The 13,982-nt window shown below is 39.6% G+C and overlaps 1 protein-coding gene across 7 annotated transcripts in view; it reads right to left on the bottom strand.

Moving 5' to 3' along the window:
* TBL1X (transducin beta like 1 X-linked) overlaps positions 1-13,982 on the bottom strand; it is a 199,560-nt gene that overhangs the window by 19,794 nt on the left and 165,784 nt on the right. For all 7 annotated transcript variants that reach the window (XM_083825239.1, XM_083825241.1, XM_083825244.1 and 4 more), the window contains 2 exons: positions 9,218-9,350; positions 729-870 (listed from right to left, as the gene is read on the bottom strand). In XM_083825239.1, the coding sequence (XP_083681365.1) occupies positions 729-870; positions 9,218-9,350 (275 nt within the window). The remainder of the gene's footprint in view (positions 1-728; positions 871-9,217; positions 9,351-13,982) is intronic.

A 13,982-nucleotide genomic window follows, 5' to 3' on the forward strand; every position in this document is an offset into this window, starting at 1 on the left:
TTTTACACTGTTCAGTGACAGAATGGAGACATTAAGCAGTCTTAACGCTGCCCAAAGACGCTGCCCAGACATTGGGGATTAACAATATTTGTCTCCTCTGCTCACTTCTCTCACTCCTCTGCACAGTCATCCCTGTGCAAGACTGTATTATCTAAGATAGATAAAAGATTTTGCCGGATGAAAGTTAGCAAGGGATCAGGCAAGAGAGCTCCACCTGGAAAGTGGACAGGTAAAAGAGAATGACTACACATGCTCCATCCAAGACAGACTATAATGTGAGCACATTTTGTTATGCACAACATAATTCAAATGGGAGAGGATCTTGACAGTCCAATCTCAGAAAAAGCTTCACTGGTGCTTATAAGTCCTTGCATGCCAAAATAAAGTAGCTACGAGATGCAAATACATTATTAATCAGCTTTCATTACTACACAGATTGCTTATTTAATCTTCATTCTTAAAGTCAGCTAAGTTTATTTTTACCCATGCTCCTAAAAATAGATATATAAATACATCATCGTTAAGCTTGAAGATGCCAGCAGTACTGGAAAATGACAGCATGTAGGGGAAAGTTCAGTCTATTATGGGTATCTGAAACAAGAGGTCAGTAGGTTAGGACAGAGGTTCCGGTCATCTCAGATATAAAAGATATGGAGCAGCAGCTGTAATTGCCTCTGAATTAAATTTAGACAGTTAAAAAACATGCACAGTCTTAGAAGCTAGCTTACATTCCAGTCCAATGAAGTCACATCCTTATTGCTGGGGACATCATGTCCTCCTTCTCTTATGCAGTGCCTCAAAACTAGTTGAGTGGAACCACTGTTGCTGTTCTCATTGAGATTCCATATTCTGGCCGTTGAGTCTCCAGATCTATAAAAGCAATCATGCAGAGATGAAAACTTCTCCTGGTGGCGACCCAGCAAACAAAGTAAAAACCTCTGTTTCTGTTTTTATCTGAGATAACGTCAAAGAATTTCAAATGCAACTTTCCTCTCCAATTCTGACCTTCCTGCACTCCCCATACCTGCAAGAAAAATTTTTAAAGGCTAAAACATAATTAAGTTACACCTATCATCCGAATCCACAACATAACATAATTTGCTTTATTCAAAAAAGTCGTACGTTTGCCTGCTCCCTACGTTTTGCACTTCATACACATTGCCATGACCGAGATGGTCTTGGGGAACTTAATGAACATTAAGACAGAAACACAAAGGCTGTGTCCACATGCCTCCCACGAGAGGGGTGCACAGACACGTGAACTCCTAATAGCTCGCAGAGCCCCTGCTGTTCCCCAGGGTGGCAGAGTGCTCTGAGGACAGCGCGATGGGACCTGCAGCATCACCACCCGCACAGGCGCAGAGCGTCACCCAGCAGCCGTCATGGGGAAGGGGACCACAAGCAGTGTGACAGAGGTGCTGCAGTGCCTGCCCCCTGGTCCTGACGGAGGATTTTAACCTGCTTCATACACAGACTATTTTCTAGGAAGACTGAAACCCCGATTTTGTCTAGAAAATGTGAAGAGGAAGTGAGAAGCTTCTCATAATCTGCTTATAAATTATATATTTGTTTTCACTTTGCATAAATCTTTCTTCCAATGAAAAATGTCTCTGAGGTCAGAAATCAATTTACAGCAAGGTGGAAGATATTGTTTTCTAGTTTACTGGGATTTGTCTCTTGCTTCTCCCTGCCCCTCTCTTTTTAAACAATCGATAACAACAACAACAACCAAAACAATCAAGTAAGATAGATTGCTTGTTTTGTCCAGAATGTAATTTTCATTTACATTCAGCAAGCAGAAGCTTGGAGCAGCACTGGGATCTCTATTTCCTACAATTCATACAGCCAACATTAAATTTTATTGTTGATACATCTGATGTGTTAGCTTTTCCTTTTTTTTCAAGTAACGACTAAAACTTCCTTTCCCAAAGATGAGCAAAGAGAAAAAGTATTTCCTTGAAAACTAAAAACATGAGATCCATTTTTGCTTTGATAACTCGTGTATTACTGAAAAAGAAATCTATCGCAAGAGAATTTTAAATTTTCTTCTGGTCTACTAATAAAACATTTTAATTATTTATACTAGAAGTACCAAGCAAATTTTAAACACTTCATACTTTTCAAGTGCAAATATTGACCAACAGAGCATCCAATTGGACTGATCTTTGTGCATTATTGTATCAATAATTTAGCCATGTTTTACATGATCAATAGTTCAACTATAAAAGAAAAAACTTCTCTGCCTGTATCGGTGGCTCTGAGGTCTGTTGGGTCATGGCACACCTGGGGAATGTGCCCCCTCTCTCCTCTGAACCCTCTGTGTCAAGCTGAGATGTGATGGCTGGCCAGGGCTTTGGCAGGCTACCCACAAGCTTCTGCTATACAGCCACTCTTTAATTGTTGGCACACATCTTTCCCATTAGTGATTAAGAAACAATTTGAATCGATGCAATTTTTGTCATCATACAGAGCTAGGATTGTAACACAACTTCTTCAAAGGTTTAGAAAACTGAACACCAATTTCGCACTTACTGGCTAGAAAATCAGTGAAGTTAATCATAAGGCTCAGAAAATAAGGAACATTTTCAGTTGTGGTAATTCACAATAGTGGGAACATAAGTCTTTCATAGACTGGGGTTACTGGTTAACATGCTAAGTAGGAAATTGCTTCAGTGCTGGCTTCTCCACTACTAAGACTCTGGGCCAGTTCTGCCCTTACTGTAATAATCCAGTTTGTTATTGGACCCTCTGAATAAAATACTCAGCCACTTGGCTATCAAACACAATATCCTATTGCTAGTTCTAAAAGGGTTATGCTTTGTTTTTCAACAGTTTTATTTAGTCAGTTTTCTGGCTATGCTTGGGCAATCTTATTTTCCAGTATTTTAATTTTGTTTTTCCATTTTCTTCTTCCTAAGGCTACATAAACTATTATGTGTCCCTGCAGAGAGGCTTTATAAGCCTACCAGTGTGTGGCAGGGGTATTTGTGTGTCTTCCCCTTTGTTGCCGGGGAAAAAAAAAGAGTATTCTCTATTCTGGAAAGTATTCTGATTTCTGTTGAATGATTCAGTGAACCCTGCCTTATTAGAGAACCATAGTTCAAGCACAATTCAGAAAGATATTTAATCTCCTTAGCTCACAGAAGCATTTCTATCTGCATGATAAAGCAGCTCATTCCAACATGCGAGTCATGAACACTTGAGTAATAGGTATACTGTTCTGCACTACGGAAGAGTACTGCCAAATTTTAGGAAGGCTTACTTCTGAAGGAATTTTATTTCATGCCCTTCAGCCCTTGTATAATCATGAATCAAGGTGAAAGAATGCTTGCGGAATTTTATTTGTGGCATATAAAATCCCTATTCCATAATAGCCAGCAGAGAGGTTAAAACAGCTGCAGTGTATAAAGAAATTTTAAAGATGATTGTTGAAGCTTGGTATTTCAAATCTTCAGGTGCAGTCTTATAATTACAATAATTTTGATAGCCAGTATTGCTAACACGTATTTAACACTTCTGGCTAAAACAGGTTGGATTTTTTATTTTGCTTTAAAAGAGATTATTAAAAGCATAAAGGGAAGGAAACTCCTCCTCATTTATACACCTAACGTTTCCTTAATAAAACAGGTCTCTTAAAGTAAGTGCTTATGTTTCCTAATGAGTCAGTAGAGGGAAGTGCCTCAGAGGTACCCAGAGGGAGAAGTTAAGTGCCTAAGCCTTATCGGAAGACGTACCGTCTGTCCCGCTGATTCTGCGATACTGCTCCCTGCAACAGGTTGTTCAAACAGAGCTCACCTAATGGCTGACCCATCTGCATTAACGGATTTGATACAACAAAGAAATTGGCCCCAGTAAAGTCATCTGCTAATGAACAAGCACTTACGGTAGCAGAATTAACACCTGGCACTGTCTGTGTGTGTGTGTGTGTGTGTGTGTGTGTGAAATCAACTCCTTCAAACTGGTAATTCAAAAGGATTATTCAGGAGGTAGTTCACAACAGGTCCTAAACAGCTGATGTGAGGAATACAGTAACTCAAAGCATTATGTAAAACCCCAAGATGAAGGCAGAAAATGTCCCAGCAACATCTTTTCCTGCTTCTGCCATATACGGCCTTACTCGAAAGATCTTATGGACAACAGCTTTTATGGCTAGTTCTTATGCTGACTAAGGAGAGAGAAGATGCACGCAGAGCTCTGCAAGATACAAAGTTCCCCTGTCTGAAAGAGGCCAGTGTAGGTCAGCAAAGATAAGCCAAGAAACCTACTGCTGGGTTTTGGGAATGAGGCCAGGTTCTTCTGCTTCACAGCCACGAGAATTACTGCAAGGGCATGGGTGGATGCAAGAGAACAGAGCGTGATCTTGGAAACTGCCTCAATGTCCAGACAGAAGTATCTTAAATCCAACTAGAAAAGCTTTTGAAATTCAAGGCTCCAGCAACCTTGACATTCACAGTCTACTTCAATACTGGGAAATCCAAACATGTTCAGGAACATTCTGGGTCACTGGACCATGATCACCTATGCGAGCAGGCTGGCAGATTGCTCCCTGGCCAGAGCGTGGCCTGTTTGAGTTGGCTCTCTCTGCCGGGGCCGTCAGGGCGCATCGCTGCGCTCGGGGCCCTGCCCATCCCTGAGTAACTCCTGGCCGTAGGGAACAGACCAGAGACAGCCCCAGCATGCGGCCCGTGGGCAGCCGCCCCGTTTGGCAGCCAGGACGGTTTGCTAGCACAGACACTGGCCGCTGCGTGCCAGCTGGCCTCCGTGCCTCGGAATATTCCCAGGCATGTTTAGTTTGCTAATGTGGACGTAGCTGTAATGAGTTTCTGCAACACCCACAGAACACAACGATCTGTAATAACGTGTGCGTGTCGTTCGATTACAAAATAGAAATTGAAAGATATTTCGTGGAAGAGGTCAGTCTTTGAAGAGGAGGACACCTGGATTTTAAGAGCAAAATTGGAATTATGGATGGGAATGGCCATATCTCAAGATTATATACACATATATATATATATTTAACTAGTCAAAAACATTATATGCAATTACTCATTTCAGAATGTTGATTACCTTCATAAGGTGTAATTAGTCTTTTTACAAAAACTGCGTGTATGTACTTTACTGCACTATTACAATGCTTCCCTTTGTAACATCTAAGCATTCTTCTCATAAGCATCTGGTGACAGCCATGCTTTTGATAGCCTTCACTGGTATCTCTAGTCTCCTCCATCTTCCACTTCAAGGGTTATGGGTGCGGTGGAAGATGAAGAGCAGTTGCAGAATACATTTTTCTGACTGTGATCAGAGAAATTCCTGTATCCACATATATTTTTTAAATAGCCTTTTGCAAAGTCCAGAAAATATACATCCCTGTGCTACCCTTCACACCCTTAAAAGTCATTGTGATTGAGTAGATGGAACATCAAATATACAACTCCCTTTCTGTCAGTGGGGTACTCACTAACTCTGGAAACCGACGCTCTAATTTTGGATAATTTGTTCTGCAAACAAATCCACTTAACACAGCTTGCTTCAGATTAGGTCGTGAACCTGCATTATTCTTTTAGTGCTTTGAAGATTACATCAGGTTGCTTTCTAAACTGGCACGAATTGTTAGATTTATTACTTGCATAACAGGGCTTGAAGAAAATACTTTGCCACAAATTGAGATTCAATTGCGCTAGGCGGTATATAAACAGAACAAATGCGTTATTTCACTTATTTAATAGTTAGGGTTTTATATGTGTTTTTTTAAGGAGACAACAGATGGGTACAATCAGGCAGATGGGAAAACAGAAGAAAACTAAGGACTGGGCAGCACAATATGGATATTATAGAATCTAACAATTCATTTTTTGCACATCAGACTAACTGCAGTTGTATTTTTTGAAGCATTACTTTGTAAAGGACAAACAGAACTGCAGCATACTGTATACCTTAGGGAATTTCTCCCCCCTTGTTTACCCGATGCCATAATACATAGTTTACCTGTAGATGATAACCTGCACTACTATTACACCAGACATCTCAAATACTTCTTTGTGCAATGGCATCATCAATCCAATCCCTTCCTTCAGTTTCATTTTTTGCTGTGCGATCCATGCTATTTCAGTCGTGTAAGCTTCATAAGGCACTCACTCATCGCTGCATTATTTGAAGGCTAACTGAATTCACTTTGTTTCTTAGGAGCAGGCTAAAATCTGATCAAGATGCACATGAATCTAAGTCATTTGCATTTTCATTGCACTGCCATTAGTCTGCTTGAGATACAGTACCTGGCTGTGCTTTCAGCCCATGCATGCACTTATATGCTTCCAATATCAATAGCAAAGCTTATTAATAAAGACCTACTACTCTGAATGGCAAAGCCTAACTGAAGGGATAGTGAGACGTTATCTTAAAAATATAACTAATGGTGCTGATTATTGTCCTCCAGCTTTATGGTAAACTGTGTAAGACATCACTGCACCGTGCTCGTCTCTTTATCCATCTACTAGTGCTTAGCACTCTGCAGCAGAATTCATCACCCACTGGTTCCTCAGTCCCAGTTTAAACTTTGCATACAAGGACCATGAACTACAGACCCTGTCAATGCAGCATGGCAAGCACTTGCAAAGACAGTGAGCTGGATACCAGGAAGTAGTTACCAATGCCAAAGCCAACAGATGAGGTCTGAGCACCTATGCTGAGGAGTCTTAACTCCCTATATAATGAGTTGAGAGATGTAGGTACCTGCAGAGGAACAGAGCACTTGAGTAGATGCCTAACTCCAGCTGCGCAGGTATTCTCCAGAATAAAGCAGCATTCTTCACTTCATCTCAGGCGCCACCAGGTGTCCCTAAAGAATAATTCTGTATGGTATTCTTTCTCCCCATGGATTTTTCCTTAGATAATGTGGTTGTGCTAATGGATCATCTGAAGGCTGTTTTCCATAAAATTCAAATAAATACCACAATGGATATGTTTACTATTATAAGGCATGTTGTTTAGGATGACTTGGCTAAAGGAGATCTATTGTATCAACAAATACAGTGCCTCCATTTGAATGATCCTAAATAAAGTACTAAGAAGGACAACAGCCCTCAGGATGGCCCATGAAACTTCTAAGTTTGCCCCTGCTACTGAAAATCTCTCCTAGATTCTATGAAACTTCTCTAGATTTTCATGTTTAATAAGAACGAACCATGAAAACAATTTAATGGGGTTATGTAAATAATTGCATCTTCATTTTTGATGTTTCCTTCACTATTAGGTCAAGATTTAGCATTATCTATGGGTAATTAAAGCATTTGGGCATACATGTATTGAAAAGTTAGAGTATTAAAGTTAGAGTATTCAGCATCACTTACTATTTACAAGTCATTACACAGGACCTAACATTTCATGAGCATCACAGATTCTTTGCCTTCCCCTAATTCATTTTTTTCCCTTGAAAACAACCTCTCAGATTTGGGCCAGAACAATTATGGAATATGCTGCAGTTCTACCACATTCATCAATCCTGATTTTTATTTATTTATACATGACATAAATCTAATTTTATGGCTCATTCAACTATATGCTGGGAAGAGGACGATCTGTGTGAAGTAACTGTTTTATGCTGACCTGTTTTAGTAGAAGAGTGATCTTAATGATCAGAAGTTCCCTTGTTAATAATAATAATAATACTTCAGCTTGGATCTTTGCTAGGTATAAGTAATACTGCCTAATAATACTGCTTGAGATACTAGAAGATTGAGTGGGTAGAAGAATAAGGTTAGCAGAAAATACAGCAAGTGCATGGCACAGGAGCATGGCTGCTATTACTGCTCTCGTCTGTATCATGGTATCACCCACAGACTATAACAGATCAGAAGACTCACCAAGCCTATGGAAAAAAAAGAGCTGAAAACCCACGTAGTTCACCCAAAACCCCTACATACACTTTTTGCAAATTCTGCTTCTGTGCCCACTTAAAATGAATACATGAAGATACCTAGTATTACAAATGTTAAAAAGTTATATTAGGCCTGGACATTCCAGAAATAAAATTATATTCAGAAAGTTTCTGTTTTTGAAAAATCCTGTTTGTCATCTGAAATCATTCTTTGGAAATTCTGTTAGAGACCTTGTGCTATTTCTCCAATATATTTATTTCTGCTAATTCATTATGCTTTTTGTGCATTATGTTTTTTGTGCATTATGCTTTTTCTCTATGTATTTCAAGGCTGGAGCCTTGAATTCCCGTTTGCATTCTAATTTTTTAGTTTCATGCATTAAGTGGACGAAGATATCATAAGACTTGCAAAAATGATCTTGGAAAAAGGGGAAAAAAAAAAGACTTTCCCTTTCCTTGTAAGAAATGTGTTGTGATAACTTTGAATGATGAAGACCCATTCCTTTCCTCTAACTTGTATCAGCTTTCCTACATGTTCTCAGTTAGACCATTTAAATTTTGCCTTCATTTTAAGGTTTTAATTTTAAGTATGGACAAACACAGGTTCCAACACTGAGCACAGCTCTCAGACTATGTTTACATTAGCATTTAAGTTTGGATCGAAAGCGTTTTTTCTAAGTCAGTCTGCTGATTGTCCTACTTAGCACGCTTTGGTTGTCATGGCTGAGCAGCACCAGAGAACACAAATAAGACTATTTTTCAATGAAATTGAGCCAAAATATGCCCTCAAACCATTTCTTAATGATTAGTTTATCAGACATAACCAGGTCCAATCTGAAGCACCCCACTCCAATACAAACAGTGGTGACATAAGGCCCTCACGCAATAGTCCTGCTTTCCAGACCTACTCTAATTTGTGCTGTACCATGCTAATGCAGACACAGCAAAGGAGAACTCTGCTTTAGTCTCTATACTTTCTAAAAGAGAATTTGGATGGCAAAGGCTTTCTGAGACCCCAATGCGCACCATTAACTCAGAAGAGCAGGAGCAGATTGCATGAACTTCTAATACTCTGAGAATTATCCAGTTATTTTAAAAACCTTTAAAATTTGTTAATGTGTATTCAGAGCCACAGAGCACACGTCTTAAATGTGCAAATGCTTCATATTCTGCGTCACCTTATAATTACTTAACTCCTACATAGGTACAGTACTGCTGAAAAAAACAGTTGCAGGCTGGGAAAACAGCAGAGAGATTACTGATTAACCTCTACTATATGCTCTCAAGTTCTTGCATCTCTAAATAGACTCTAATTGCAGCAGCTGGTTTCAGTCATGGTCTTACCCAGATGCTAGCAGGTCACTGACAGGGTTCCAGGCACAGATGAACACCTCTGATTCATGGCCCCGAAGGACTGTTGCTTTGTTAGGAGGAATTTCAACATCCCCGTCAATTTCCATTGGCTTTGAATGATTATCTGTAAGGAGATATATCAGAATATATCAGATCAGATATATCAGAATTCGCAAGATGCTGTTAGGTCTGCATTAAAAACAGCTGGCTACCTGTGGCCTAGAACTTAAAGCAACATATACGCTACAAATAATGTTCTGTGTCGTGTCACTGACCCTATTACTCTATTTTCTTCCCTAAGGTGATTCAAAGTTATGATATTTTATCAAAATCTAGAGCTTTTGAAGATATTCTGTATAAATGAATGTAGCTTTAAATAGGTAGCATTTATTTCCGTATAGTTCTTCTTGAAGCTGGCTTCATTAAAATCAGCTGATAGATTTATTAAAGCTTGAGATTGATACAGTTGAGAAAAGCTTTATGCTGTTCTTCTAAAAAAGCAGCATGCAATATATTCTTTTTCTTAGACAGTGTCCAGTTAGAAGTATGTGGGGCTAATCACAGATGAAGGATTTATCAAGTAAGGGTCTCATGCCCTGAGCACAGCAGGGAAACGGTCAGTGATCTCCTTAAGAAGGGGACCAAATGTAGGGGACCAACTGATGCACAGATATACGTAACGTGCATGCTGTAATTCTGGGGTTGTTTAGACTACGGTATAAGCAACTTTGTTTCTATAAAGCTCTTTTGTTTCCTTAAGGAAAAAAGAAGTGAATTTTAAACGATGAATTTCTCTTAGTGGCAACATTTCATTCCAATTCGCATCGTAAACAATGTTGTCACTCCAGATTTTCATTGCTTCAGTATAAATGTTCATCACTCAGCTCAAACGACGCCTCCTGGAAGCAACACAAGATTACTGTCCTCGTGAACGAGACACCAGTCAAGGGCAGATAAGGCAGCGGAACAACGGGCAGATGTTACGTACAGAAGTGCAGCCCATTTCACAGAAAGCACATCCAAGAGCAGACGGCTGGCAGGCTGTCAGAGAGGCAGCCTCGTGTTATCTAATCGATGCCTCGGCCAGCTGATCTGCTCTGATTGATCAAAATCCAAGTTCTCATTCCGGGTTAAGTCTTTTCGTTAGTCATTCTTTAATCACATATGGAGATCCATAGGTTCACAAGTAGAATAATTATGCTCCTTTATTGCCACATGTTTATGGCATTTAGAATCAGCCATCTGTCCTGATACTCATGCTCTGTTGAGCTATTGCCCACTGACTGGCAAAACAGACTGTGATGCTACACAACTGCCATCAGAAGGAAGATCTCCAGATTTCTACCCTTACCCATGCTTTCGAATACCCTGATTTGCTCTAACTTATGCTGACTCGTATATGTACCACTGCGTATTTGGGTAGGTACCCTATTAACCGTGTCTGTGCCATAGCTATGCCACAGATTCACAAATAACTCAATGAGTTTCATAGCACTGAGTATTAAAATCAGAAAACAACAGTAGTTTCACAGTTCACATTCCTACTTCAACATACCTGTACTTACAACGACATTTATTACCTATGGACTTGTTGCATAAAACTAAACATAATGCACATTCACAAATGCTATTACAAAATTACAAATTAAATTACAAATGCCTATTCACAAAACCTACACCTATGCTGAGTCCCTGCATTAAGCATTGTCCTTGATAACTCCCTGTATTAAAATTAATACTGTCAGGATATACTAGTACTCGAGATCTAGCCTGACATTTGCAGCTGGGAACTCTGATGATGTTCTGAATAATCAGGGCAGTAAAGAGCAAAGCACTCTTCAAGCCGACCAGAAGATACGAGCCTAGAACTCCTCCTCTGTGTCTCACCGCAATGAAAAATCACCAGGTTTAAAGCACACTTTGATGAGAGAAACAGCAGCATGGTAACTATTATGTATTCATCTGTGTCTTCACAGTGTGAGTTGGAAGCTCAGGCTAAATCAAGAAGTAAGATCTTCCAAGTGTTTTAATTTGAAAAATTTAAATGAGACGCTACTCTTACCACATACGATCCTCCTGTTACCTGCCTGTCTCTAAAGGAAGATCTGCTTTTCACTCTTGAACAAAACCAAATGACGGCTTGGAAGCAGCGTTACTCCAAGGTCCTAGAGCTATGAGGTGCTATCAGAGCAAGGCCATCTGATACTTAGAAGTATTTTCTGTTTGTACATGGCCAGATGGAGGAACCTACACAGACACTTTGAATGTCATTAATTACGGTGAAAAAAAAAACCAAAAAAACCAACAAAGTTGTGCTATGGAAAAGAAACCTCGATCCTTGATCAGCTGATACCTGCATTAGTACATGCAAGACTGACTGGCCTTAGGGAGCAATGAAATACCTGCACAATTATTTCATATTATTTTCTACTACCGATTTTGACACCATAGCTTTAATGGATCAGGAGAAAGAGGGAAAAATGAGGAGTCTTTCAGTAATTGTTTGCAATTACTTCCTGTTTTCATCAGTAATTAAATACTGATGTTAAGTAACATTTATATTTACAGGGTTAGTCTTAAGCACAACACTTAAAATACCCCACTGAATAAACAGGATGCTTCTTATTTCTGGAATACTGCTTCAGGCTCTTTTCAGATTTTTATAGACACTGGCAATACAAAACTGATATGATGAAGTTGTACCGAGTGCAACGGATCTTCACAGGTGAAAAGCATAGCCTGTGGGTCACATATTGCAGAACTGTGCTTAAATGTTAATACAGACTATTTTCTAAAGGCCAGAGGATCTTTGGTTGAGACTTCATTATATTTTCATGCTTTTCCTCAAACATATTAAAAATATAAAACCACTGGAAATTAAAAGTTACACCCCCCCCCAAGTTATGATTTTTTTCTTTAAATGTAATTTTAACACACCAATGAGTGATTCCAACTCTTTTTTCCAGCAAATGAAAAAAATAATATGTATTTTTAAGATCCTACCAGGGCTAACCCTGACTTTTCTCAGGAAATGTTTTTTGACTTAAATCTTTGACAGGCCATTCACTGATGTTGTTCTTTATGGCTGTAGTTACAATAAAGGAACTGGGTTCAATCTTTTTTCCACAGCTTTATTTTTCTTAAACCCAAGCCAATCCTTGCAAATATAATGAAACAAACGACAGTAAGAAATATTTGAGTTGGAAAACAATCCAAAGTTTGGCTCCATTTCTACATGCCTTTTTTTTTTTTTAAACTAATTTTTAAAGTGACTCAAAACTGAAAACATTATTCAGGAAGCAGCATAAGAGGGTAGCAATTTTATCTATTTTTTTCTTTTTTTAAAAAAATCTGCATCTCAAAGTGTTGTTAGTATAAGATTTTTCCTGTCTCTCCCTTTCTTAAATCAAACGAACCTATCGTATTACTTATAATACATAAAAATATATTATATTAAATATATTAAAGCTTTTTTTGGAAGACTTGCAGTGTCAAGGAGAACTCCATGTCAGAATAAATGCAAACAAGATAACCTCCCAGACAGCTCCTCCACCTGCTCCCTGACCCCACCTTTTTATGACAGGTTGACGTGGGTGACTTCCAGACTATGCCTAAGGACCAGCACACTCCCCAGGCCCATCCCAGTATATACCAGTTCTGCAGAATCCAGCAACAGTGGAAATTAAGGTTTGGGAAGACTCTCACATCTTTCATATCAGCAGTCTTTCCTACCCAGTAGGTCTCCCACCTTCCCAGCTTTCACCTTACCCGTCTTATGTCCCATCTTAAACTTCTTCTGAACCTATCCTAAACCTTTTGTCCTAAGCTCTTGCCAGATCTTTCATCTTAGTACATCTGAAACTGAACAGACTTCCTAAACACAGTGATAAAGGATAAGGTAAGGCTGGATATACAGTTTGCCATGCATAAGCAACAAAACGGAAGGGCATTACCTCTTTGTTAAATCATTAACATAATTATATTTTTTTAACTTTACCATAAAAGAAGGAAATATAACTGTAAGATCACTAATCAGACCTATGCAATAAACAGATCTATGCCAGCTAGATCTGTTAGTCCTTATTTCTAGTGGTTTCTGATCATCACTGAGGAAGATCTCTTGCAGTTTATTTGCACAGGTCTGCTCAAAGGTGAGAACGTCAGTTGTGCAGCTCTGTACGCATCTCCCATGCATAATCCTCAGTCTGCAGCTGTGCTACACCACCTCGCTGACATCCTCTGAATGACTCAGACAGAAAGGTTACGGTCCTCCCAAGGCAAGGGAGACGCAGATCAGAGAGTCAGCTGTCCCTGGATTTCTCAGCAGCTTCTCTCCAAAGCCTCCTTCTCCATAAACTGCAGACCTCACCTCTTTGCCCACGATGACCAGGTGGCACAACAGCAGCTGCCAACAAGACATGCCACCTGGCCAGATACTTCTCAAGGGCCTTTCGTCTTCCCACTGCCACTGCTCTGTTAACTTGTCTGCCAGGCAGGCTCCTTAGCCACATCGGTGCTTTGAAATTTGCAGTCGGGTGGCCGGTCTCATTGGCTGACATGGATCCTGCCTCTGTGAAACTGCTGGACAACACCCACGTCATGCTCTTGCATCTTGCTCCAGACAGAGCTCTTAGATGACACGAAGTCATATGGGACTTCTCCTCCTCGTTACTCCAAGAAAGGTCTGCAAATGTGTGTGAAACTCCTATTAAAAACCACTGCGAGAATGATTATTTCTAATAATAACATGGCAGAT

The sequence above is a fragment of the Anser anser genome (assembly GCF_964211835.1).
Source record: "Anser anser genome assembly, chromosome: 1".
Classification (NCBI taxonomy): domain Eukaryota; kingdom Metazoa; phylum Chordata; class Aves; order Anseriformes; family Anatidae; genus Anser; species Anser anser.